This window comes from Grammomys surdaster, unplaced genomic scaffold (assembly GCF_004785775.1).
Source record: "Grammomys surdaster isolate TR1022 unplaced genomic scaffold, NIH_TR_1.0 125977, whole genome shotgun sequence".
Classification (NCBI taxonomy): domain Eukaryota; kingdom Metazoa; phylum Chordata; class Mammalia; order Rodentia; family Muridae; genus Grammomys; species Grammomys surdaster.
This window is the reverse complement of record NW_021620793.1, coordinates 1,883,957-1,906,963: the sequence shown is the minus strand read 5'-3', so window position 1 is coordinate 1,906,963 and position 23,007 is coordinate 1,883,957. Positions and strand designations below refer to the sequence as shown.

At 53.7% G+C, this 23,007-nt stretch overlaps 1 protein-coding gene and 1 pseudogene across 5 annotated transcripts; one reads left to right on the top strand and one right to left on the bottom strand.

The window, feature by feature from the left end:
• Positions 1–97: 97 nt before the first annotated feature.
• Arhgef19 (Rho guanine nucleotide exchange factor 19) lies at positions 98–17,818 on the bottom strand. 5 transcript variants are annotated; one of them, XM_028753968.1, is made up of 18 exons: positions 17,503–17,818; positions 16,639–16,745; positions 12,297–12,446; positions 10,711–11,154; positions 10,077–10,361; positions 9,829–9,937; positions 9,685–9,761; positions 9,210–9,472; positions 8,149–8,309; positions 7,917–8,069; positions 7,601–7,730; positions 7,144–7,218; positions 6,969–7,058; positions 6,676–6,836; positions 2,603–2,761; positions 2,247–2,326; positions 878–982; positions 98–566 (listed from the first exon to the last, which is right to left on the bottom strand). In XM_028753968.1, the coding sequence occupies exons 3-18, from the start codon at positions 12,307–12,309 to the stop codon at positions 409–411; spliced, it is 2,463 nt and encodes an 820-aa protein (XP_028609801.1). In that variant the 5' UTR covers positions 12,310–12,446; positions 16,639–16,745; positions 17,503–17,818; the 3' UTR covers positions 98–408. The 5 variants fall into 5 exon arrangements, with proteins under 5 accessions (XP_028609801.1, XP_028609803.1, XP_028609800.1 ...); XM_028753970.1 differs by lacking the exon at positions 12,297–12,446 and adding an exon at positions 14,310–14,442 and having other exon boundaries at positions 17,539–17,818; XM_028753967.1 differs by having other exon boundaries at positions 17,539–17,818.
• Positions 17,819–22,527: 4,709 nt separating this feature from the next.
• LOC114609578 lies at positions 22,528–23,007 on the top strand (annotated as a pseudogene).

Here is a 23,007-nt window from a genome sequence, read left to right as displayed (position 1 = left end):
CTGTGTTTTAATAGTTTCAAGCCCCCACCCCCTCCCCCCCCCCCCCCCCCCGTCCCCAGTCAGTGCTGCTTTCTTGGCACAAGCTACAAGAGGCAACTACAAAAACTCACGGAGTCACTTTAATATTCAAGCCTGCTTGGATCTGACACTTTGCTACTTGGTAGGGAGAGTAGCAAGCAGTTTGAGGCAGCCCTTCTGCCCTCGGGACACCTGGAGACTGGTGACAGCAGGAACAGCCAGCGCCCTCCTGATGGGGCAGCCTGTGCAAAGGCCCTAGCTCAGACTGTGAGCAGAGGCAGCCAGAGCAAATTTACAGGACTGTTACCACCCAGTGCCTGCAAAGGCGGCTTGCAGACAGACAGACGCCCACCGGCACCAGAGTGGCCCCAGCCGGGCCCCAGCAGAGTATCAGGCAGGCTGGTCCCCCAGCTTGCTGCTGGCGTTGGAGACCCTCTTGTACTCTCGGAGGTTGCGCAGTCGAGCGCTGAGGCTGCTGATCTCCTCCACATGGGCCTGAGGCACCCACCCCTTCTCACCATCGGCCAGACGCACGCCCTCCAGCCAGCCTAGGAACACACCACAATGAAGAGCTGCTGGGCAGGCCTGGGACAGAACACCTCAGCCCGATGCCAGCCTGAGGCCAGGTGACATACCATAACATCACCAGTTCCCCAGAAGGGCCACACCTCTATGAGAAGGGTATTTCCCACTCTCCCCATCACTCTCCATTCTCAAGCAGGAAGTCCCTCCTCTGACCTAACCAGATTCCCAAATGCTGTGGTTGATCGCCACTTGCATAATCCTCCCCTGTGACAGGTTGGTCATCTAGCTACGTCCTGCCCCCTCAAAAGGGCTCTCAGGAAGGCCCGCTTCTCACCATCGCTGGTCCTGGTCTTCACTGCCAGGATGTCTGTCTTCTCCAAGGTGAGTTCATCGGGTTGCAGGGCCTTGTAAGTCCTCACACACTGGACCTGGGGGCGGTCTGAGAGCCGAGAGAGGGTCCAGGAGTCCCCAGATCAGAGGCGGGAGAGAGTAGGGAAAAACAAAATCAGGGAGGGGGCCACAGTTGCTCCTCTGGCCACCCCAGCTCACTGCAACACCCTGTATTGACCTGTAGACTCCCCCACAAACCCCAAACACCCACCACATAACCCAACAGTTCTCTGGGTGTCTAAAGTTCCAAAGACCTCTCGAGATCCACAGTGTTTCACGTGAGGCAGCCCACTCTGCCTTGCCTCGCCTCCAGGCCCGCTTCCCTCAGACTCCTGAGTTCCAGTCACACAGGGCCGCTGTGGTCCCTGAGCAACTGATGCCTTGTGCCAGGAGGGCCTCTCTCCACCCTCAAGGCCATCTCCCAGTGGCCTCTGTTGACTGCCTGTCTGGAGTAGGAGGCTGGTCCTTAGCCTCAGTGGGACTCAGAGCCCAAGCCAGAGAAGCTGTCCATTCCAGCCCTCAGATCTTCGTGACAGAGTACATAGATGAGCAGAAGCATGGCAAACAAGTTTGAGCTGGCTGTGGTGGCTCACACTTGTAATCCAGCACATAGGAAAACTGAGACAGGAGGTTTGCTATTTATTCAAGGCCAGCCTGGGCTACACAGCAAGACTCTATCTCAAAAAGGGAAGAAGGAAGGAAGAGAGGGAAGTAGGAGACCAGACCTGGCCCAACTCCCAGCTCGGGCGGCTGGGCAAGTTACTTAACTTTTCTGAGCCTTAGTTTCCAGAGACGGAAAAAAAAAAAAAAAGCCAAAGAACCTGGCTAATTAGATCACCAAGAGGAGTAAATAAAAGGAGTGAAACTTTAGTCCGGTCCCTGGCCTGAGCCACAGCACATGCTGGCTAGGAAAGCATCTGCCTTTCCCTCTCAGACCCATGCCTCTGCTCAAACACCTCCCAGGGCTATCTACTGCCCACTGTCTGCCAAGATCCTCTCCACCGAGATGTGGCTGGACAGCCTCATATCATATCCATCCCAGCTGAGCCCCCCACCTTGTTACCACCATCATCCTAGCCTCCCCCCCCCCCAATATACCCGGCCTATCTGCTTTGCAACCAACACAGACAGACAGACAGCTGTGGGCTCCAGAGCCACCTCTGTCTAGCTGGGAGGACCTGGACTAGGCACTTGACCTCTCTGAATCTCTCAAAGTCTGCAAGATGGGTTGCCTGCGTCTACGGAGTTGGTCTGTGCACCCTGCCCAGCCCTCTGTGATCTTCAGAGTCACCCCAGAAAGTTCTGGGTCCTACCTTCCCCATCACATGTGATCTCCTTGTCCTCCTGGGGGCTGGATGGACGCAAGGCTGAAATCCACCGCTGCTTCTCGCTTCTAGGGAGGGGGAGGTGTGGCTATGTGGGGCAAGTTACAGTGGCCCAGAGCAGGCTTGGGAGCCAGAGCTGAGAGAGCTTGGGTTAGGTTGAGACATCCTTGGCTACAAGCAAAGCACCAGGCCTTTGCCCCAACCCCTACTGCTTCCAATCTCACGCCGCCTCCCTGATAGAGGGGCACAGTGCCACCTGCCAGGATTCAGGCACTGCTATGCCCACCCAGCCTCGCTCTCTGCCCCTGCAGGAACAGCAGGGCCCTTTCTCAGGGTTTGCTTACTCGGTCCGTGCTCTCAGCAGCAGCTGGTGCCTGGCACGCTGTCCGTGCAGAAGCCTGAGCAGGAACACATGGCCCGGGATACCCTGGAGCTTCAGGCTGAGGTCTCGAACCTGTAGCTCAGCCATGTTGGCATGGACAAAAACGGCAAACTTCCCGAGCCTGGAGAACAGATGATGGGGCAGGAGGGGTCAACAGAGCCTCGGTGTTACCCTCTGAGCCACCTCAAGACCCCACGAACCGGTGGAGGGAGAAGGAAGGCTTGTTTCCTCTTCCAAGCCTGGCTTGACTGGGTACCATTTCCCAATTGACAGTAAGGGTCTCATCAGGGCATCCAAACAGAGCTCAGGAGGCTAAGGCAGGAGGATTGCTATGAGTTCAATGGCCTGGGTTTCTGCTAGCGGAAGATAATAGAAACCATATTCCCACCCCAAGGACACTTTTGAGGTCTTTCTGGCTCCAACTGGACTCCCATGGGGCTTGTATCAAGGCAGAGCCGGGTGCTGCTGGGTCTGCGGAGGGAGAGGCAGGGAGGTGGGGCCGGGTCCTGGGTCTGTTATTGTATCCCAGAAACAGGCCCACCTCCTTTTCCGTAACACTGTGCTGTGCAGGAGGCCTGCCATCATGTCCACCTCCCCCCGCCACACTAGAGCAGTCACCTCTCCTAATGCTGCGACCCTTCAATACTGTTCCTCATGTGGTGGTGACCCCCAACCGTAACAGTATTTCGCCGCTACTTCATAACTGTAATTTTGCTACTGTTATGAATCCTAATGAAAAGATCTGTGTTTTCCAATGGCTTTAGGTGACCCCTATGATAGCGTGGTTCAATTCCAAAAGGGTCGTGACCCACAGGTTGAGAACCACTGGACAACAGGGAGCAGGTCCCTCTTTCCTTTGTCTTCCTACTCTGGCAACTGTCTATCCTGAAGCACCTGCCCCCGTCTTGGCTAGCTAGCTATGCTCACCTAGACAAGAGTTTCTGGTCTCTCCCACCACTCTGCCCTGCAAGCTGGCCAGGAGCAGAACGTGCCCTTCAGAACAAGCCCAGACTCTACGATAACTTCAACATCCCTGCTCTCCTGTCTGTCTGTCTGTCTGTCTATCAACAGGATCTTACTATGTAGCCCTCACTGCCTGCCTGCCTGCCTATTTTCTTTCTTTCTTTCTTTCTTTCTTTCTTTCTTTCTTTCTTTCTTTCTTTCTCTCTCTCTCTCTCTCTCTCTCTCTCTCTTTCTTTCTTTCTTTCTACAGGATCTCACTATGTAGCCCTCGTTGCCTGGACCTTGCAATGTAGACCAGGCTGGCTCCTGTCTGTCTCTGCCCCCTGAGTGCCGGGACTAACGGCGTGCACCCCCATCCTGACACACTGTCTTTTCGCCTACAGTTTACAGCCCGGCTTCACCAATTCTCAGGCACACATTGCTCAGCCATAACTTTTCTGTCTTTCCTGAATCACTTCTCTATACAAAACTCCTACTCACTCTTCAAAACCCAGCTCAAGAGCTAGAGAAGTGGCTCAGTGGGTAAGAGCACTTGTTACTATTCCAGAGGACCTGGGTTCAGAACCCAACACCCATCTGGCAACTCACAATGGCCAGTATCTCTAGTTCTTGGGGATCTGGTGCCCTCTTTTGGAATCTTTGGGCATTACATGCATGTGAGAGTGTACAGACATACACGTAGGCAAAACACCTATACACATAAAATAAATCTTAATTTAAAAACAAACAAACAAAAAAGCCAGGCAGTGGTAGTGCATGCCTTTAATCCTAGCACTCAGGAGGCAGAGGCAGGTGGATTTCTGAGTTCAAGGCCAGCCTGGTCTACAGAATGAATTCCAGGACAGCCAGGGATACACAGAGAAACCCTGTCTTGAAAAGAAAACAATAAACAAAACAATCAAAACCAAAAAGCAGCTCCTGTCTCTTCCTCTGGCAACTTTATTCATTTTCAGTCCATGCTTTGTATTACCTTAGCAGACCTTTCCACTTAAACAACCACCTATAATTTCAGCTCCAGGGCAGCCGGACACCTCTAGCCTCTCTCTGAGAGCACCTGCACGCATCCTGCGCAGACATGTAATTAAAACAACCCAAACCAACCAAATGGTAGCTCATGCCTGTGATCCCGACACTCAGGAGGCAGAGTGGTTAAGTCTGAGACAAACCTAGACTACGTAAGGAATTTCAGATCAGTGTAGGCTCCAGTGTGGACCCTGCCTTAGAAACAACAAACAAGCCAGGTGGTGGTGGCACATGCCTTTAATCCCAGCACTTGGGAGGCAGAGGCAGGCGGATTTCTGAGTTCAAGGCCAGCCTGGTCTACAGAGGGAGTTCCAGGACAGCCAGGACTACACAGAGAAACCCTGTCTCGAAAAACCAAAAAAAAAAAAAAAAAATAAAAGAAAAAAACAACAAACAAACAAAACTAAGAACCCAGCCCAGGTGGGGCCTGGCGATACACATCTTTGATCTCAGTGCTTGGATGGCAGAGACAGGCAGATCTCTGTGAGTCCTGGGCTAGCCTGCTCTACATAGTGAGTTCCAGGCTAGCCAAGAGTTACTTAGTGAGACCCTGTCTCAAAACTAAAACATTCAACAACAAGCAAGAACAAAAAACCAGAGACTAGTGATGTGGTTATCAAGGTATATGCCCACAAGTCTAGGGTTCCCGTGGACATAGAAAAATCTCATTCATGTCTACACCCTCAGCTCCCAGCACAGCCTGGTGCAGCTCGACAGTGCAAGGGTGCTTCACGGACTGAACCATCAGGAATGAACTTCTCTTTTAGCTTCAGATTCCCTGGCTGGCAAGATGGCTCACTGGGTAAAGGCACTTGCTACCGACTTTGGTGACCTGAGTTTGATCCCCAAGACCCACATGGTGGAAGAAGAGAAATGGCTCCTAGTGGTTGTCCTTTGACCTCCACATGTGCATCGTGACGTCACACATACATACACAAAATAAAACACTAGAGGGGCTGGAGAGATGGCTCAGTGGTTAAGAGCACTGACTGTTCTTCCAGAGGTCCTGAGTTCAAGTCTCAGCAACCACATGGTGGCTCACAACCATCTGTAATGGGATCCGATGCCCTCTTCTGGTGTGTCTGAAGAGAGCTACATATAAATGCATCTTTGAGGAAACAAACACAACAAACAAACCGCCAGAGCTGGGTGCACGCTTTTAGTCCTGGCACTCCAGAGGCAGAGGAATGCAGAAGCCAGTCTGGTCTACAGAGTGAGTTTCAGGACAGCCAGGACCATATAGAAAAACCCTGTTTCAAAATATCTGCCCCACAAAAACAAAAACAACAGAAAGGCCGGGCGGTGGTGGCACATGCCTTTAATCCCGGCACTTGGGAGGCAGAGGCAGGTGGATTTCTGAGTTCGAGGCCAGCCTGGTCTACAGAGTGAGTTCCAGGACAGCCAGGCTATACAGAGAAACCCTGTCTTGAAAAAACAAAAACAAAAAAAAAAAAAAGAAAAAAAAAGAAAAGAAAACCCTAAATTTAAAAACAATTTCCAAAAGCTAGCTTCCCTTTTGCCCCCTGTCCAGTGTTACGGTCCGCCAAAGTCTTCCTCTTACTAGCTTACTAGCAAAATCACAGCTGCGGGGCGCTCTCCGTACTGAAGACAGGGTGTGTCAGGGTGTTGGTCTGGAGTCCAACCGTCTCCTGGCTCTTTTACTCACCCTGACTTTGAGACTGACAAGGGAACCTGCTTGCCAGGGAGACATCTTCTGAACAGAAACAGATCATGGAGTATGCCAGCACAGCGGAGCTGCCGAGAGCTTGCGCTTCACGTTCACCGGACTTGGCCTGCCCATGTGTTTCATCACCGCCCCAGACTCAAGAGTAGTGGCGAGTCCCCTGCACACAGTGCACCCCTCACCTCTGCCTGACAGATCGGCGGGCCTGCCTCAATGCTTTCTTTGCAGAGCCTCCAAGGCGCAGGCTACCCTGCCGCTCAGCCTCAGACCAGCTGAGGCTCTGAGGTACTTGGAGGCAAGTCTAGCACGGGAGACAAAAGATGGAATCTCCCATCCCTCTGTCCTCTCCCCTCACCCCAACTCACTCCTTCCTCCGGGACAGCAGCAGGCAGTCGTTGAAGAGGTGAAGGTACACGGCCTTGCTGGACAGCTTCAGTTTGGCTGGCGGTGCGGCGGGCAGGGGGGCCAACTCTACCAGCTCCCCGTGCCGCACCAGCCAGCGGGCCTGTGAGATCAGCGGAAAGATCTGGAGAGAGGGGTGGACAATAGGGAGGGCAGGTGAAGCAGGGGATACTGGGTGAGTCCAGAGCAGAGAGAGGCCACGGGCAATGATGACCTAATCCCAACCCCTAGAGGCAGGAGGATTGCCTTCTCTTACCTTGCCCTCAAAGTGGATCTTCTTGCTCAGGTGAATGAGTTCCTCCGTCCGCTTCATGGACTGCACGCTGGCATTACATTCCTGCACCAGCTGGGATGGGGATGGGACATTATTTGAGTCCCCGCAGGGGAAGAGGAGGCCCCCAGAAACCCACAGCTCTAACCACTGAGCTCACCTCCTTTAGTGCACTGAAGGCTTTGGTGGCCATGTCCTCATCCTGGGAGCCCGGTGCCGTCCTCTTCAAGATGTTCTGGTGGGAGAGAAATAGTTCCTTGGATGCTGTAGTCACTTGTAAGGTGTCCATGAATAAATGACCCCTCACTCCAGTCCCTATAAGTCACCCTATTGGAGCTCATGGGATCACACACAAAAAAGGCAAGAGGGTAAGAGAGTCGCCTGGGAAGGGACGGGCACTATTGTGTGTGGGGGGAGGGGACAAGAGGAAAGGGGGAGGTCTGGGCATGCCCTGTATATGTATGAAAATGTTACAATGAGACCTATTATGCATAATTAATATATGCTAATAAAGGGAGAAAAAAATCTATATAACAACAAAATCACATGCTCAAAAGGTGACAGACCAAAGGTTGCAGACCAGCCTCTCCCTCCCCGCCCCTTGTGAAGTGAGCTACCTCCACCAACATCTTGAGGCGAGTGACCCTCTGGAAGGGTAGGATGAGGAAGGAAGTGAGAGGCAGCCGCTGGCACACAGGAGACTCCTCTAGGCGAGCCAGGATGCCGGGGAACTTGGGGTTCTCTAGGCTGGACAATGGTCGGGGTGCGCTGTCACTAGTGGGTCTCTCAACACTCCTGCCCCATGCAGTGGGTCCCCCTTATCCTGGATGTAGAACTTCTTCCCAGAAGCCCTCGCCTCACAGACTGATCCTGCTCCACCCAGTCCTCTGCGCCTACCCCTGCCCAAGCCCCCCACCGCAGAGCCCCTCCTACAGCAGGCGCTGGTAGGTGCGTTCCTGATAGGCCTGGTTGGTGACGTAGGGCAGGTAGACCCGGCGGAATGCCGGGCAATGGTGCAGAACCACATCGCACACGCTGAATCGCAGCACGTCCGCCTCTAGACGCTGTTCCAGGTCGTGAAGGAACCTGCCGGGAAAGCCAAGGTCAAGGACAGCACCACGACAGACCTCGGTCCCCACTCAGGCAGGCCAGGTCACTTCCTCACCTCTCACTGGTGCTCTTGACCTCGGGCAGTTTGGAAAATAACCACTGCTTGTCCTGAGTCCCCAGACACTCGCTCAGCTCCACGGAACCTAAGAAGTGACCCACGGCCACTGACAGGCTGTGGATGTAGGAGGCCTCCGAGGTAATCAGCTCAAATTTGGCCTGAGGGAGGGTGGAGGCCAGGTGATCAGAGCAGAGTCAGGCCACGCAGAACCAGGGTCTCAAATCTCCCACGAAGAGGCAGCCTCTGTAGACACCATTTCCCTGCCCTTTGGATAATCTGGCGCCAGGTGGAGCCCGGGCACAGCCTAAGCCAGTTGACAAGCTCCGTTATGGTAGATCTTTCCCTAAGGGCCTGCTCTGATCCTGGCACTCCGCCACGCCCGCCACCTGCCTTTAGCCCCGCCCCCAACCAGCGAGGGTGTTGTCTATGGCACCGCCCTGTGTTGCCCGCCCTGTCCTGGACCCCGCCCTCTCCCTTGGCTTACCCACTAAGGCTTACAAGGACCCTTAACTTTCCCAGGTCCTCCTACCCACTCGCTACGTTGATAGTGCCTCACCCCTACTAATCTTCCCTAATCACCTGCGCTTGACCCCGCCCTGTCCTAGGCTCCGCCCCTTCGATCCCCTCCTGGCTTCACAACTAGCTTGGGGAAGGGGGGAGTCTTACTTTCCCGGGACGTCTCACCCACCCTCGGCTTTGACAATCCCTGAGTCCAGCGGAGCCACTGGTTCAAGTACTTCTGGCCCAGCCCCCTGTCATAGGCTCCTCCCTCCGTTTTAGACCCTCCCGTCTAGTTCTCCAGGCTCGGCGGCTAGCCTTTTCTTCCCAGGTCTCCTCCTTGCCCCCCACCGACCCACCCTGCACGTTGACAGCCCCTCACCTCCCTGCGGATCCCAACACCTGCTTCTGGCCTCGCCCCTATTCTAGGTTCCTCCCGTCCGCCCTCCTGGCTTCCTTGCTGGGCTCCTGAGTCCTTTTCTCCCACCCGTTCTCCACGTTGACAGCCCCCCTCGTCCTCTTAGATCCCCCCATCTCCTTCCTCTAGCCCCGCCCCTCACCTCCTGCAGTTTGCAGTCGCGCAGGCTCAGCGTGGCCAGGACGCCGCTGCCGCGCACGTCGGGGATGTCCTGCCACAGCGAGAAGGTGGAGCCTCGCGTCGAGCGCTGCGCGCGGAAGGAGCTGCTCGGGGAGAGGTTGGCGCGCGGTGGCCCGGGCCCCTCCTCCGCGCCCTCCGCCCCGTCCCCGGGGCCCTCCTCCTCGCGCTGCTGCCGCCGCAACTCGCGCGCGCTGGCCACGTCGCTGTACTCCTGGTAGAGGACAGCTGGGCGGGGCGGGGAGCGGGAGCTCATTTACCCTTGCCAGAAACACTAATTGGGCACCAACTGCACGCCAGCCCACCTGCTAGTCCCTGGTAATGCGATTCTCTCCCTCTCCCACTGTCTCTACCTCCCGACTCCCCCAAAGCGGGATCCCCAGTTTCCAATGTCCCCGGCCCCGTCTCCCCTGAGCCCCTTGCAGCATCTCTGCACGTACAATTAAGGAGGAAGCGGGACTGGCGCCGCTCAGTGGCGTTGCTGGGATCCTGAGTCGGCTTTTCATGCGTGTCCAGCCTAGGAAAGAGCGTCAGGACCTCTTTGCATCCCTCCCCAACCCGAGCCCCATGAGAGAGGTGGGTACCTGGGCTCCACCAGACCACCGTGGATCTCATTTAGATCGACGGGTGCTGGCAACGACACACTGTCCATCCTCGGCTCGGCTCTTCGGGATTCCCTCACGGGCAGTTTCCCTACAGAAAGCAAGAGCTGGGGTCGGGCGATGGAGAGAACACGGAGCGCCTGACTGACTGATCGATCACCTGAAGACGTTAACACGGGTGGGGTAGGCTGTGCCCTGCCCGCCCTCAGAACCCGGAGGATAGCTGTTACCTTCCCGGATGACTCCAGCACCTGAGCCCGAGGTCAGAGCCCTCATGGCCGTGCTGCGCCCCAAGCGCAGAGAGGAATGCAGCCTAGTCATCAGCTCTGAGGCCGAGAAACGCCTTCGCTCCGTTGCCTCAAGGCCTCCTCTGGTGTTCCCAGAAAGCTCCTGTGGCCGAGGCTCTTGTGCACACAGAGCCTGCTCTTGTGCAGCCTGGCCAGTCTCCAGAGGACCCGTGGGGGTCTCGGTGCCGCTGGTGGCCTCTTCGTTATGATACACCTGCATCTTGCGCCCTAGGGGTGGGGATAAAATAACACCTGTCACCCACTGTCGTCTGTCCCATCTTCTCCTTGTTGTGGTGGCGCTACCCTGAGCATCAAAATAAGGTCCCCCGGGGCACTGAGATCTCTGAGAGCTTTACATAGAGGGCCTGACTGCAGAGAGCCAGGAAACAGGGAAATAGGGGCTGCCAGACTACTTATGTAATCCTGACAAGTCACTTGGACCCTATGAGCCATCTTTCCCTTGTCCCTAAAACTTTCCCTGCTTTTTGGGGCACTCTGGAATTTAAAGGGTTCAAAGAGCCACCCAGTCCCTCCCCTAGCTGCCCCAAAGGGCCCACCCCCAACCGGGGTGACTCACAGGCTGACTTCTCTGAGCCACTGTGGCTGGCCCTGCGTTGGGGCTGCATGTGTTGAGAACTCCAGGGTCCCACCAGAGTTGGGGGCTGGGCACCAGGACAGTGAGGCCAGCTGCCAGCCCTGCTGGGCCTCATTCCTCCACTGGTGGAGATATGGGTATCTGGGCCTCCTGGGGACATCGGCCATAACAGTCCTTGGAGAGGGGCAGGGGTCGCCAGGGACCAGCGGCTACCAGGAGTTTGTAGCTCCCCCGGAGCAATGGGAAAGAGGTCCACGCACACCGGGCTTGGAGGTTGCAGGCTGGGCAGCTCCACAAAGGACAGGCTCTCCTGCTGGCACACGGCTACTGGGCGACGGGCAGTGCCAGGTGGGCCAGCCAGATGAGGCTGGAGGGTTGCAGGTGGCCCACAGTCCATTTCTCCTTTACTCTGCCACCCTCCTGGGCCTGCAGGGAAAAAGGTGTCAGACCCAAATAGAGTACAACAGGGAGGGCCAGTGTGCCACCATGTCCTGGAGGCCTGCAGAGACCCTCTTGTACACATGCACACAATACACAGACACACTCACATGCCTATTTAGTAAACACCAATATTCATCGGGACTTGTTAAATGAGGAAGCATAGCATCTCATTTAAACTCCATCTACTGACCTAAGGATCTGATGCCGTAGGTGAGGAGAGTCAGCTGAGTGGCAGAGCCAGGCTTCTCACACAGGTCACCGCTTCCCAAGCTGCCTTTTTAGCCACCTTACACATTCCCTAACACATGGACACGTGACCAGACATACAGATAACATACACTGTCACACAGATTCATGTTCCAGCACACAGACACACATTTTCTTCGGGCATTCATAGTTTCATAGATAACTTGAGACATATCAAACTCGGATACACAGTCATATCCTTTTTGTTTTGTTTTGTTCCACAAGCTTAGATGTTTTCTCTCAGTCACACACACACACACACACACACACACACACACACACACACACGTTCCAGGCATGTACGCACATACCAGGATGCAGATACACCCGGCCCCCAATTGTCTTGTGAGGTTATCCACCCCCTTCCGTACCCAGACTTGAGGCCTTCATGCTGAGTGATGCCTACGGCCTTGCCAAGCTGGCTGGGAGGGTCACAGACTGGCAGGCACGCCACCACCCAGATTAGTCCCTCCCAGGAAAGAGCAGAGAGATGCCCAATCCCCAGTTTGGGATGACTGAGGGGCTTATCCCCATCCCAGCTCCCAGACATGATCAAGCCAGGCAGAACGGGCCGCTTCCGGGCAGGATGCCATCCCCAGGCAGTTTGCCAGCACCCCAGGGCAGGATGATGAGCCTAGAGGTCCAAGACCCTCAAGCTTCTGCCCTGGGCCCTCTGTGGCCTCTCTCTCCCCCCTCACCTCATCAGCTGAAGCTGCTGCTGTTGCTGCCTGCCTGCTCCGGCAGGGGAAGCCCTGTCTCTGCCCAGCTGGCTGGGGGAGATCCCACCCAGACAAAGAGTTTGATTCATCAAACCCTGTGGTGAGGCGAAGAGAGGGAGGGAACAGGCAGCGGGCTGGGGCTGGGCGGGGGCCTACACTTGCCTGGCTGTGCCATGGGCAGTCTGGGCAACGAGGACCCCTGCAGAGGCCCCTCAGGCCAAAGGGGCAGTGCCCAGTCTGGCAGAAATAAGAGGGAGACCCAGAGAAATGGCGGCCTTAGAGACAACAGCTCAGGAACTGACTCTGGAGACTCTGAAGGAGAGAAACCACAGAGGGTGAGACACTTGAGGCCCGAGGACAGGCTGAGTTGAAGCTGAGACAATCTCAAATCTCAGACTGGTCCAGATACTCAGGCAGATGGGAAGACCCGAAAACAAACAAACAAACAAACACAGGGAGACTGACTTGGGTGAAGAAATAATAGCTCAGTGGGGTTGCCAGTGTGGTGGGAGAGCTGGAAAAACAAAAGCTGTTAGAATCTGAGCTGGCATGAAGCAAACCACAGGCACTAACACAGAAGGGGGCTGGGCCCAGCCTAATCTCAGTATGCCAGGAAGGCTTCCTGGAGGAGGTCCCAGCTCACTGTTGCAAGGCTCAAAGCCTCAAAGACAAAAAGATGGAGAACTAAACCCCAGGCCTGAACCAGAGACAGCATCAGGGTGCATCCGGTAGAGGACAGATGGGAGTCTGCACTGCACCCCAGCTTCCTCTCCCAGCTTGGGGGCTTGAGGTAAAGGGTGGCTGTTCCTCAGGGGCTCTCCTCCAAAACAACAAGTGTACCTCACTCCCTGAATTAGCCTTTGTCTCTCAAGTCTTTAAGAGCTCATCTGGTAAGTCAATTAATCTAAAGTAGGAAAGCTGGTACCCACTTCCCAATGCTAATACAAGAGTGACAGCAATACACAGGAGATGCCTCAAGTACAGGGCATGGTGAGCCTTGTCACTGGGTACAGGGCATGGTGAGCCTTGTCACTGGTAGGCAGTCCCCTGAGTGTTATCTCCTCAGTCTTTGGTGGAGGATGGCTCGGGCCAGCAGCCAGTAGTAGGAGCAGACAAGTAGAAGACAGCAGAGTTAGCTTCTGTCCAGCACACAGGTCTCCTTTAGGTATAAGTACATCGGGTCTAGAAACCCCTGGGGGTCAACTGCCTCCCCCCCCATGACTTATGAAGCTAAATTAGCAAGCATCAGAACTCAAGACCTCAGAGGAGAAGGCTGAAGGGAGCTAAGGGCTTTCTGGGATACAGGAAGAAAGAAATCTGTTAGGGAGTGTCAAGCTGGTCTGCCTCCACCGTGCTCAGAGCCGGAAAGGTCATGGCTGGAAAGGGGTTCCAAGCCAAGCAGGGCCCCAGGAAGGGACATGGGAATGGCCTGTCAAACTGGGATGCCAGCCGAGTAGCTTTTCAGGATGCAGATCACCCAACATTGATGTTGGTACTTCAGGCCCAGAGCTGGGTTTACTACTGTGCAGCACTTCTCTGATAATATAAAAAAGGAAAGTCTCAGGGACTAATGATTTCAGGGGGCTGGGTACTCAGATGTGAGCCCAGGATGGACCAGTGCACCTGAGGCAAGGACCCCTCTGGAAACCAGGTTTGAGGCCCTACGTGGACACTGACCAGCCCTGTGGCTTTCGGCAAATTATAAGTGCATCTTTGGGCCTTGGTGTCCTCCTATGTCAGGTGACTCTAAGGTCTCCCAGATGCTTCCTCTAAGAAACCTGTGTCATAGGTGTCTCTGCAGGCTGAGAAGGATTGGCAGAGGCCAACGAGTGGCCTCTACTAGTTAGAGAGGGCAATCGGCCTGCCCAGCAAGCTGGCAGGGCATCCCTAGGCACTGCTGTTGTCTGGGATGGCACCTTTGCCCCTGGTACCCAGCCCTCCCTCCCTGCTCAGTGCACTTTGGCTGCCTGCTCAGAGGAACGGGGACCCTGCCAGAATCCCTTGCTCCTTAAGGGACAAAACCTAGTTGGAGGTCATGGCCAGAAAAGGGGTTCCAAGCCAAGCAAAGCCCCAGGAAGACAAGAATGGATTGAAGCCAGAGACAGCAGGCAGGCAGCACAAAGAACTCCCTCGGGACACGGGAAGGGGAGGATGGTTGCTGACCCAGGGCCCTACCTCAGCTGGGGAGCTCCTCTGTCAAGCTGCTCGTAGAGGCCAGGGCTCCGGGCCACCCTGGGGGCAATGGGGTTGTAGCCAAGTCCTCAGAGGACCATGTCAGCATGGCTCCAATGCTAGGCAATGCAGGCTCCTGGGTATTGTGTGGGGTAGGGAAGGGGGAGGCGAGGGTGAGGGAGCCTTGCAGAGGCAGGCGGCTGTCTCAACGTGCCTGCTCCCCGCCCCCCTTCCCCAGAACCGGTTTGGCCAGTCAGGTACAAGAGGGGGCTGGAACAATAGGAGTCCTATGTTTCCCAGAGGCTCGGAGGGACCCCAGACAGCTACCTAAAGATGGGGTTAGCTAGGTTCTGCTCCTAGGAGGTGGGCCACCTCTCTGGAGCTTCCCAAATCCTAGGGTATGGGTGGGGACTTTGCGGGAGTGGAGGACATCCTGGAAGCTCTGCAGAGGAACCTCCAAATCTGGAATCTCTTCTCAGGGATCTTTGAGACCTCCTCTGCGTGTCCCCTCTCTCCTATGAACCACATCTGTGAATTAGGAACACTCAGCTGCATGGCTGGGGGACAGAAGTCAGTCTTGAAAGTTAGCCATCTTCTGGATGGCCCCGCCGGCATAGCCACTCCCCAACAGTGGCCCTTTCCTGTTGGAATGACCAGCCTCGAGGTCTTCAGCAGCTGCAGCTCCAGTGAAACCTTCACATAGAGAGCAGCCCACAGGGAGTTTTAGTAAGGTCAACTGAGGTCAAGGAAGCCTCTATAGGAGTGGCAGAGTGGTCAGTGATCTGTGCCAGGCACACAACTTGGCCAAGCCTGTCGAAAATGTAAAGCCACTTCCTCCCGGTGCTACCCGCCATGTGTGTGAACACCTTGCAATTGGCAAGCAATTCCCAGGAGTACGGAGGGTGGGTGGAAGGATGTTGGCCATGGTGTTAAAAGCCTGTAGTACACTTCCTGTGTGCAAAACCCTTCACATGCATGTGTCTACCTACTGTGCATCACGATCCTCTGAAGCCCACACTGTGACGGCTACCACTTAGCAGGTGAGTACAAGAGGCTTGTGCCCCTAAACACTAACACGAGCACTCTCCCATGTGTGAGGTCCCCTCACCTCTTCCAGATGGTGAAACCAAGGCTCTAGGGGTACCATTACATTAAGAAGAACGACCAGGGGACTGGAGAGATGGCTTAGTGGTTAGGAACCTTGCTGCTTTTGCAGAGGAGCCAGATTCAGTCCCTAGTACCTACATGGCAGCTCCTAACCATGTGTAACTCCAGTTTCAGGGGGACCTGACACCTTCTGGCTTTCAATGGACACTGGGCATGTATGTGGTAAATACACTTACAGACATGCAGGCAAACTACCCAGACACATAAAAAATAAAAGTGAATAAGTCAACAAAAAAAGAAAAAAAGAAAGAGAATAATAGTCAGTATTGAAACCCAGGTTTGCCTGTCTCCATCACCTGCCAACATCCTTAACCCTTGACTAGGGTGCTGGAAGATGCCTGACCTACCTAAGTACCATCCATATCCTTCCCCCCAGCACCCCAGATCTGGTATGTAGGTGAGGATGATCTTGGGATATTGAACTTCCTACCTCTACCTTTTGAGTGCTGGGATCACAGTGAGCACCACCACACCCAGTTTACATAGTGTTGGGGCTGGAACGCAGAATCTCTTGTCTGGTAGGCGAGCACTCTACCACCTGAGCGTCAGTCTCCAGGCCGCTAGCTAAGCCCTTCTCCTATTCCTCCTATACTATAGGCCCTGCAAAGCTTCATGTCCCGACCCCAGTGAACCTTCCCTCAGAGTGTGGGTCCTTTAGCATCCGATTGATGACTTTAAGCTCAAAATGGCGTCCTCTACTTCACCTAAGGACCATGACACTGTGAGACGACACTGTCCAGAGTGAGTGGGAGATAAGAGTTGTATCAAGGTTATATAGAGAGCCGGAAGAAGAGGATATGGAGAAAAAACCGCCAACTGCTTATTCCTCCCAAGAGGCACTGCCCTGACCCCTGGCTGGAAACCAGAGGGTTTGGACCTTGGGTCGGGGGCAAAGCGGGAGCCCTAGAAAAAAGCTTAGGAGATTGTGCTTCTGTCGCACCGGATCGGGTGGAACAGGCTCTCCAGAGCAGAGAAGCTTCCCTGGGCCCCTGAAAGTTCAAGGTAAAAGGGGGCGTGTCGCGGGCAGGACTATTGTAGGGAACCTGGCCAATCCCTGCTCCACTCCAGAGGGCGGGGCTTGAAAGGGCGGAGCCAAGGCGTGGGGCAAGTTAAGAGGTGTGGTCAGCCAGACGTGAGTGGGACCAAAGTCCGAAGTCTTACTGACCTAAAGCAGTGCCTTTTGGTGGACCGCCAGGACCTCTCCTTGAACTTGGTAGGTATCACAGCTGGCACATTCCACCGGAGCCAGGATGCCAGGAAGATCAGAAGGAACTGGGGAAAGGGGACCCGAGAACGATTAATCTTTTTGTTTAGTTTTGTTCAGATAGAGTCTCTTACGTAGCTTAGGCTGGCCTCAAACTTCCTGTGCAGTCCAGGCTGACCTTGAGTTCGATTTATAGCTAAGGATGACTTTGAACCCGTGAGCTTTTTGTTTCTACCTTCCGAGGGCTTGATAACAAGCATGCAGCTTGGCAATACTTTTTTTTTTTTTTTGAAAAATATTTATTGGGTTTGGAGAGATGGTTCAATGGTTAAGGGAACTGCTCGCGCAGAGGACCCGGGTTGGGTTAGGTTCCTAGCACCCACACGGTGCCTTACAACTGTCTATAACTCCAGTTCTAGGGGATCTGATGCTATTTTTTTTTTTTGGCCCCTGTAGGTACTAGGCACACGTGGTGAACACGTAGGCAAAACACTCATATACATAAAGAAACAATAAAATAAAACTTTAAATACGATTTATTTTACATTGTACGAATGCTTGCTTGTATGCATGGCTGTGCACCACGTGCATACTTGGTACCTACAGAAGTCAGACGAGGGCGTCGGATCCCGTAGAAAACTGGAGACACAGAGAGTTGTGAATCACCATGTGGGTGTTGGGAACCTAACCCAGATCCTCACAAGAGCACCCAGCTCTCTTAACTACTGAACCGCCTCTCTGGCTCCTTGACAATGAATGTTCACATTGCCCTTGTCCTAAATCTCCTTCTACAACAGGTTGGTCAGTGTCAGAGCCAGAACTCACCGATGTTTGCAAATCCCAGACAGACGCTCAGCCTACCTCCGAGGGGATGACGAAGCCAGATGCGCGGCCAGCATTTTCCCGGTAGTTGAGGCTGAGTTCCTTCGCCCGTAGTAAAATGCCTTGGACTTGGGGGTCCCAAGAGCTTCTCGGATGTAGACTCTGAGCTCTGCACTCCTGCCCCTCTCCTCCCTTAAAGTTGGACCTGCGGCTTCAACTCAGCCGACTCTGAACAGCTGTGTTCTAGACAGACTCAGCTTCCTGCGGTTCCAGCTAGGTCCCTCTACTGTAGTCAGAGACTCGCCCCATCCAGGCTCAACGCTCCTCCTCTTCCACGCTCAGCACCTCCTCTCCTCTCAGGCTCGTCACCCCGCCTCCCGCTCCCTTCAGACCCCGCCCTGAGGCTCAGCACCCCTCCAAGGCAGGCCCCGCCCTACCTAGGCATTAGCACTCGGCCCTCCCAGGCAGGCCCTGCATCTCCCGGGCATGCTTCACCCCTCCCGGACTTAGCACACTGTCCTTCTCCCAGGCAGGTCTGGTCGCACCCAGGCTTAGCACGGTGTCCCTACAGTCGCTCCCCACCCTCCTCCGTGCCTGGTGGGTCTTCCACCTGCAGGGCGTGTGTGTAGTTGCTCTGGATCAGAGCCAGGTGAAGGGCACAGGCACCAGCGAGAGGTTGGCCAATCCACTCAGCTGGCTGTGTTAGTCTTACTGGTACCAGGGGCGTAGCCAACAGTTGGAGGGAAGGCTGTCAAGGACCAATCCTACAAATTTCATCCTCCATCCAGGTACAAATGTATGCTCATACTAAGACGACCTTGACCTCAGATTTGCTTTGACTTTATCTTGGGCCCTAGGGGAAAACCTACTATGATTCTGCTTAATCAACGTAGCGATAAACCGACTCCTAATAACGTACTGCTGTCCCATAGATAATCACATCGCTCAGCCCTCATCAGAGAAGATTCTAGCAGTAGATGGGGAATTAACAGAGACCCACAGCTCTCTGAAAGATTTAGGGGCACTCAGCCCTAAATGGGAGATGTTTCTCATACCCTCAAGGCTCAGGGATCTATCTGTTCCAGAGAGTGGGTAGGGAGGCTGTAAGAGCCAGAGGTGGCAGATGAATCCAAAGGAAACGGAAGTTTCCGGACTCGACAAGAAGATGCACATATGAACTCACAGAGACTGTAACAGCATGCATAACATCTGCATAAACTCAAGCCAGACAAAAATCCCAGCGAGCAGAAGGTAAGGTAAGCACAAACTGCCACCCCTCACCAAGAGGCTATTTGTAACCGATACTGGTAGGAAAGGGGACATTGGCTTTCTTCCATGGAGTGACATGGGGTGTATCAACCACACTGAAGAGCCTCATGCTCAGAAACAGTTGGCCAACACAAACCTGACTCCCAAGGTTTTTAAAACAGGACGATTCTGTGTAGTGCTGTCCTGGAACTCTGTAGACCAGGCTGGCCCGGATATCACAGAGAGGTGCCTGCCTCTGCCTCCCAAATGCTGAAGTTAAAAGCATGCACTACCACCTCAGCTTGTTTTGTATTTAAGAGAGAGAAAAAGCGTGGAGTTTGGTGGGTAGGGAGGAGGAGAGGAGGGGGGGTTCTGGGAGGAATTAGGGAGGGGGAAGAATATGATCAAAATATATTGTCTAAAGTAGCCAGTGTCGTGGTATAAATGTGCCTGTCCATCACGTGGGATGCCTCATTTACTAAGGCGCACACAAACAGAAACGGAAATGCTTAAATAAATGAACCATATTTTAAGGAAAAACAAAAAGGCTGGGCTTGCAGTGGGTTATTGACAGCCATATGGATGTTGGGAATCTAACCTGAGTCCTCTGGACGAGCAGCCAGTGCTCTTAGTCTCCGAGCCTTCTCTTCAGCTCTCATTTCCCTACCTTTTTATTCTCTCTTCCTTCTTTCTTTCTTTCTTTCTTTCTTTCTTTCTTTCTTTCTTCCTTCCTTCCTTCCTTCCTTCCTTCCTTCCTTCCTTTTTTTTTTTTTTTTTTGTTTTGTTTTTCGAGACAGTGTTTCTCTGTGTAGTCCTGGCTGTCCTGGAACTCACTCTGTAGACCAGGCTGGCCTCGAACTCAGAAATCTGCCTGCCTCTGCCTCCCAAGGGCTGGGATTAAAGGCGTGTGCCACCACCACCTGGCTCTTTCTTTCTTTCTTTCTTTCTTTCTTTCTTTCTTTCTTTCTTTCTTTCTTTCTTTCTTTCTTCTTAGAGGCTCTCATTGTGTAGCCCTGGCTGGCCTGGAACTCCGTCTGTAGACCAGGCTAGCCTCTAACTGACAGATCCACCTGCCTCTGCCACCTGAGTGCTGGGGTTAAAGCTGGATGTGACCACACCTGCTACCAGTTCCTTATTCTATAGCCCTGCCTCCAACCTCGGCCTCTGCCTCCTCCACTCAGCCTCAATTTCCCTTCCTCTATCAGGAATTCACCAAGACCAAAGGGAAGGTCATGGTCTCCATCTGGATTAACCTAATCTGGATGCCCTGTGCCCTCTAGGCTGCTGGCCTCCAGTCAAATTTCCACCAAGCTCCTAAATACAGCAGCTGGGCAGTCAGGAAGGCTTCCCTAGAGATAGCCATGAGCACAAACTCTGGTGTGAGAGGAGGAAAGAGTCTGGTTTGCACACATATGCACACACACACACACAGAGGCACATGCGCACATATATACACATAGAAGCATTCACACAGAGGCATGCACACACAGAGGCATGTGCACATAGAGACAGGCACGAGCACACACACACAGGCACACACATATCACATGACCGGGTGATTGATTGCTCAGCCATCTCTAGGCTTTTATCAAAAAGCCCTCACACTCAGTCCCTTCACAGTTGTCCCAGTGTCGCTGCTTGTGAACCACCTGAGAGCCCCAAAGCTGTCCCAACTGCTGCTTCTGCTTCCAGGGTAGAGAAGCCACATGGTGACAACCATAATGGTGTCACAATAGCCTGTGCCAAGAATTGCCACTGTGATTCCCCTAAGTTTCTTCTAAGTAGGCACCATAATTAGTCCCCTCTTACAGAGGAGGCACCTGAGACCTAGAGGTCCAGCCTAAGTCCCCAGAAACTGAGAGTGCTGGAGTCAGGACTCAAACGCAGCCACTGGGTCTCTGGAGTTGGGATCTTTGGGCAATGCCCCAGGACTCTGCATTTTGGGCCCTGTAACTCATTCTCTTCCCCAAAACAGCAATAGAAGACTGGTTCTATTACTCCTCCCTGTTTAGGAGGGACAGAGATGTTGCTGTCCCCACTGTTCCCATGGTGAGGAAACAGGCTCAGAGAGAGGCAAAGCCACACTGCCTGCTGGGGACAGGGCTGGGACTTGTGCCCCTGTCTCTAGGCTTTCAATCAATACCTCTTTCTCCTATGATGCTCTCAGGGACACCCTTGTTGGTAGACACGGGGGCTTGGGACTGCATAGCTGACTCTGTCCCTGCTGGCACTGTCATCTGGCTACCTACTGGTCCACAGAAGCAGATCCTGCCCCACCAAGCCTGAAGATGTAATGATGCCCACCCTTTCCCAGGGAGCTACCCGGACATTCTTAGTTCACGAGCCAACCTTCTTGCTGCACTGCCCAGGAAACTCCACAAACCTGTAGACTCACTCCATCAGCTGGCAATGTGTCCTCCGCCTCTGAAACCAGACCACATCTCAACTCCATGCCAAGGCTTACTCTCTTTCTCCATGATGGTGCTTTGGATTCCTGTACACTAAGAGTTACCCCTGTTGTCAGGGCTGAGTGGAGAGGACTTGTCACTCCAATACTCAGGAAGCCTTTCCCCTCAAGGATCTGCAGAGACGGTGGCCTGGAAGAGTATCCCTGCTTCCCATTGCCCCATAGGTACAAGGAGTTGCCAGCGCAGGACTCAGCAATGCTGAGAAGATCATAGGAAACATGATATACACCAAAAAAAGTCATCTCTGTGGCAAGATTTGGAGCATCAGGGAGGGCTTTCATAGAAGAGGGTGGGTCACTAGGGTCCTGGCCACCCAGAGGACTCAATCCTCCTAGAACAAAAAAAACAAAGCCGGGGCTGGAGAGATGGCTCAGTGGTTAAGAGCACTGCATGCTCTTCCAAAGGTCCTGAGTTCAATTCCCAGCAGCCACATGGTGGCTCACAACCATCTGTAATGGGATCTGATGCCCTCTTCTGGTGTGTCTGAAGACAGCTACAATGTACTCATCATATAAATAAATAAATAAATAAATAAATAAATAAAGTCTCTCAAAAAAATCTGCTAAAAAAAAAAAAAAACCAAAGCATTCTGTCTATGAAGAGTATTGAAGCAAAGCAGGTGCACATGCGAGCTGCATTGTGGGTAATAGGGTTCCCTCGGGTCTGTTCAGAGTCCTAGGCCATCAGTGTGGTCAGAACAATGGGCACTCCTGCAGGAAGAGCAGCAGAAAGCAGTGCCCTTGGGCAGAGAGGCCAATACCTCAGTCTTTAGATGAGGGTTTCTGAAAGCGCGAACCATTGAATGGATTACCGGCAGATGGAGATGAATGACAGATGGAGAGAGAGAGACCGAAAAATTCATGGATTAATTCAACAACCATTTATTAAGCACCTTCCCCCATGACGAAGGCTATTTTGAGCGCTGGCAGTAAAGCGGTTAGCACCACACACCTGGTCTCTGCTCTCACGGAGCTCACTCTACTGGTAGAAGATGGACACCCAATAAACACTGATAACGAGTTGACCCATAGGAGCGCAGATATAGTAAGTCATGATACACACCAGCTCGAGGGACAGGGCCTCTAGGGATTACGTGGATCAAGAGAGCCCTATGGAACCCAGGTAGCCAACGACCTGTGAGCATCATGCCTAAGTTTTTTTGTTTTTTGTTTTTCGAGACAGGGTTTCTCTGTGTAGCCCTGGCTGTCCTGGAACTCACTCGGTAGACCAGGCTGGCCTCGAACTCAGAAATCCGCCTGTCTCTGCCTCCCAAGTGCTGGGATTAAAGGCAAGTGCCACCACCGCCCGGCTAATGCCTAAGTTTTATTGTGACTACTGTGATACGTATCTTACCCACGATTCTCCGTCTGTGAGGAAGACACACTGCAGTGGTCGGAAACACAAAGAGAATCTGAAAGACTGTTACCAAAAATGGATGGAAGAGCAGGCCCAGAGCCTGATTAACAAAACAACGGCTGCATTTCAGCAAGGAAAGATCCCTCCGGCTCCGTTCTCTGCTCCTCCGCCTGCAGGGGCCATGATCCCACCTCCCCCCTAGTCTCCCGGATCTTCCTCGGCCTGGCATGATGCCTGCACCCCACATGGGAGGCCCTCCCATGACGCCAATGATGGGCCCCCTCCTCCTGAGATGATGCCTGAGGGACCAGCTCCTGGGATGAGACCGCCCATGGGAGGCCACATGCCCATGATGCCCGGAACTCCAATGATGAGACCTCCCGCCCGCCTGATGATGGTGCCCACGCGACCCTGCATGACGCGGCCAGACAGATAA

Coding starts and splice junctions, on each gene's coding strand:
- Arhgef19 (XM_028753968.1), bottom strand. Junction 9,938..10,076: donor TGCTGGAGTCATCCGGGAAG/GTAACAGCTATC, acceptor TGCTTTCTGTAG/GGAAACTGCCCGTGAGGGAA. Junction 567..877: donor GAAGACCAGGACCAGCGATG/GTGAGAAGCGGG, acceptor GTGTGTTCCTAG/GCTGGCTGGAGGGCGTGCGT.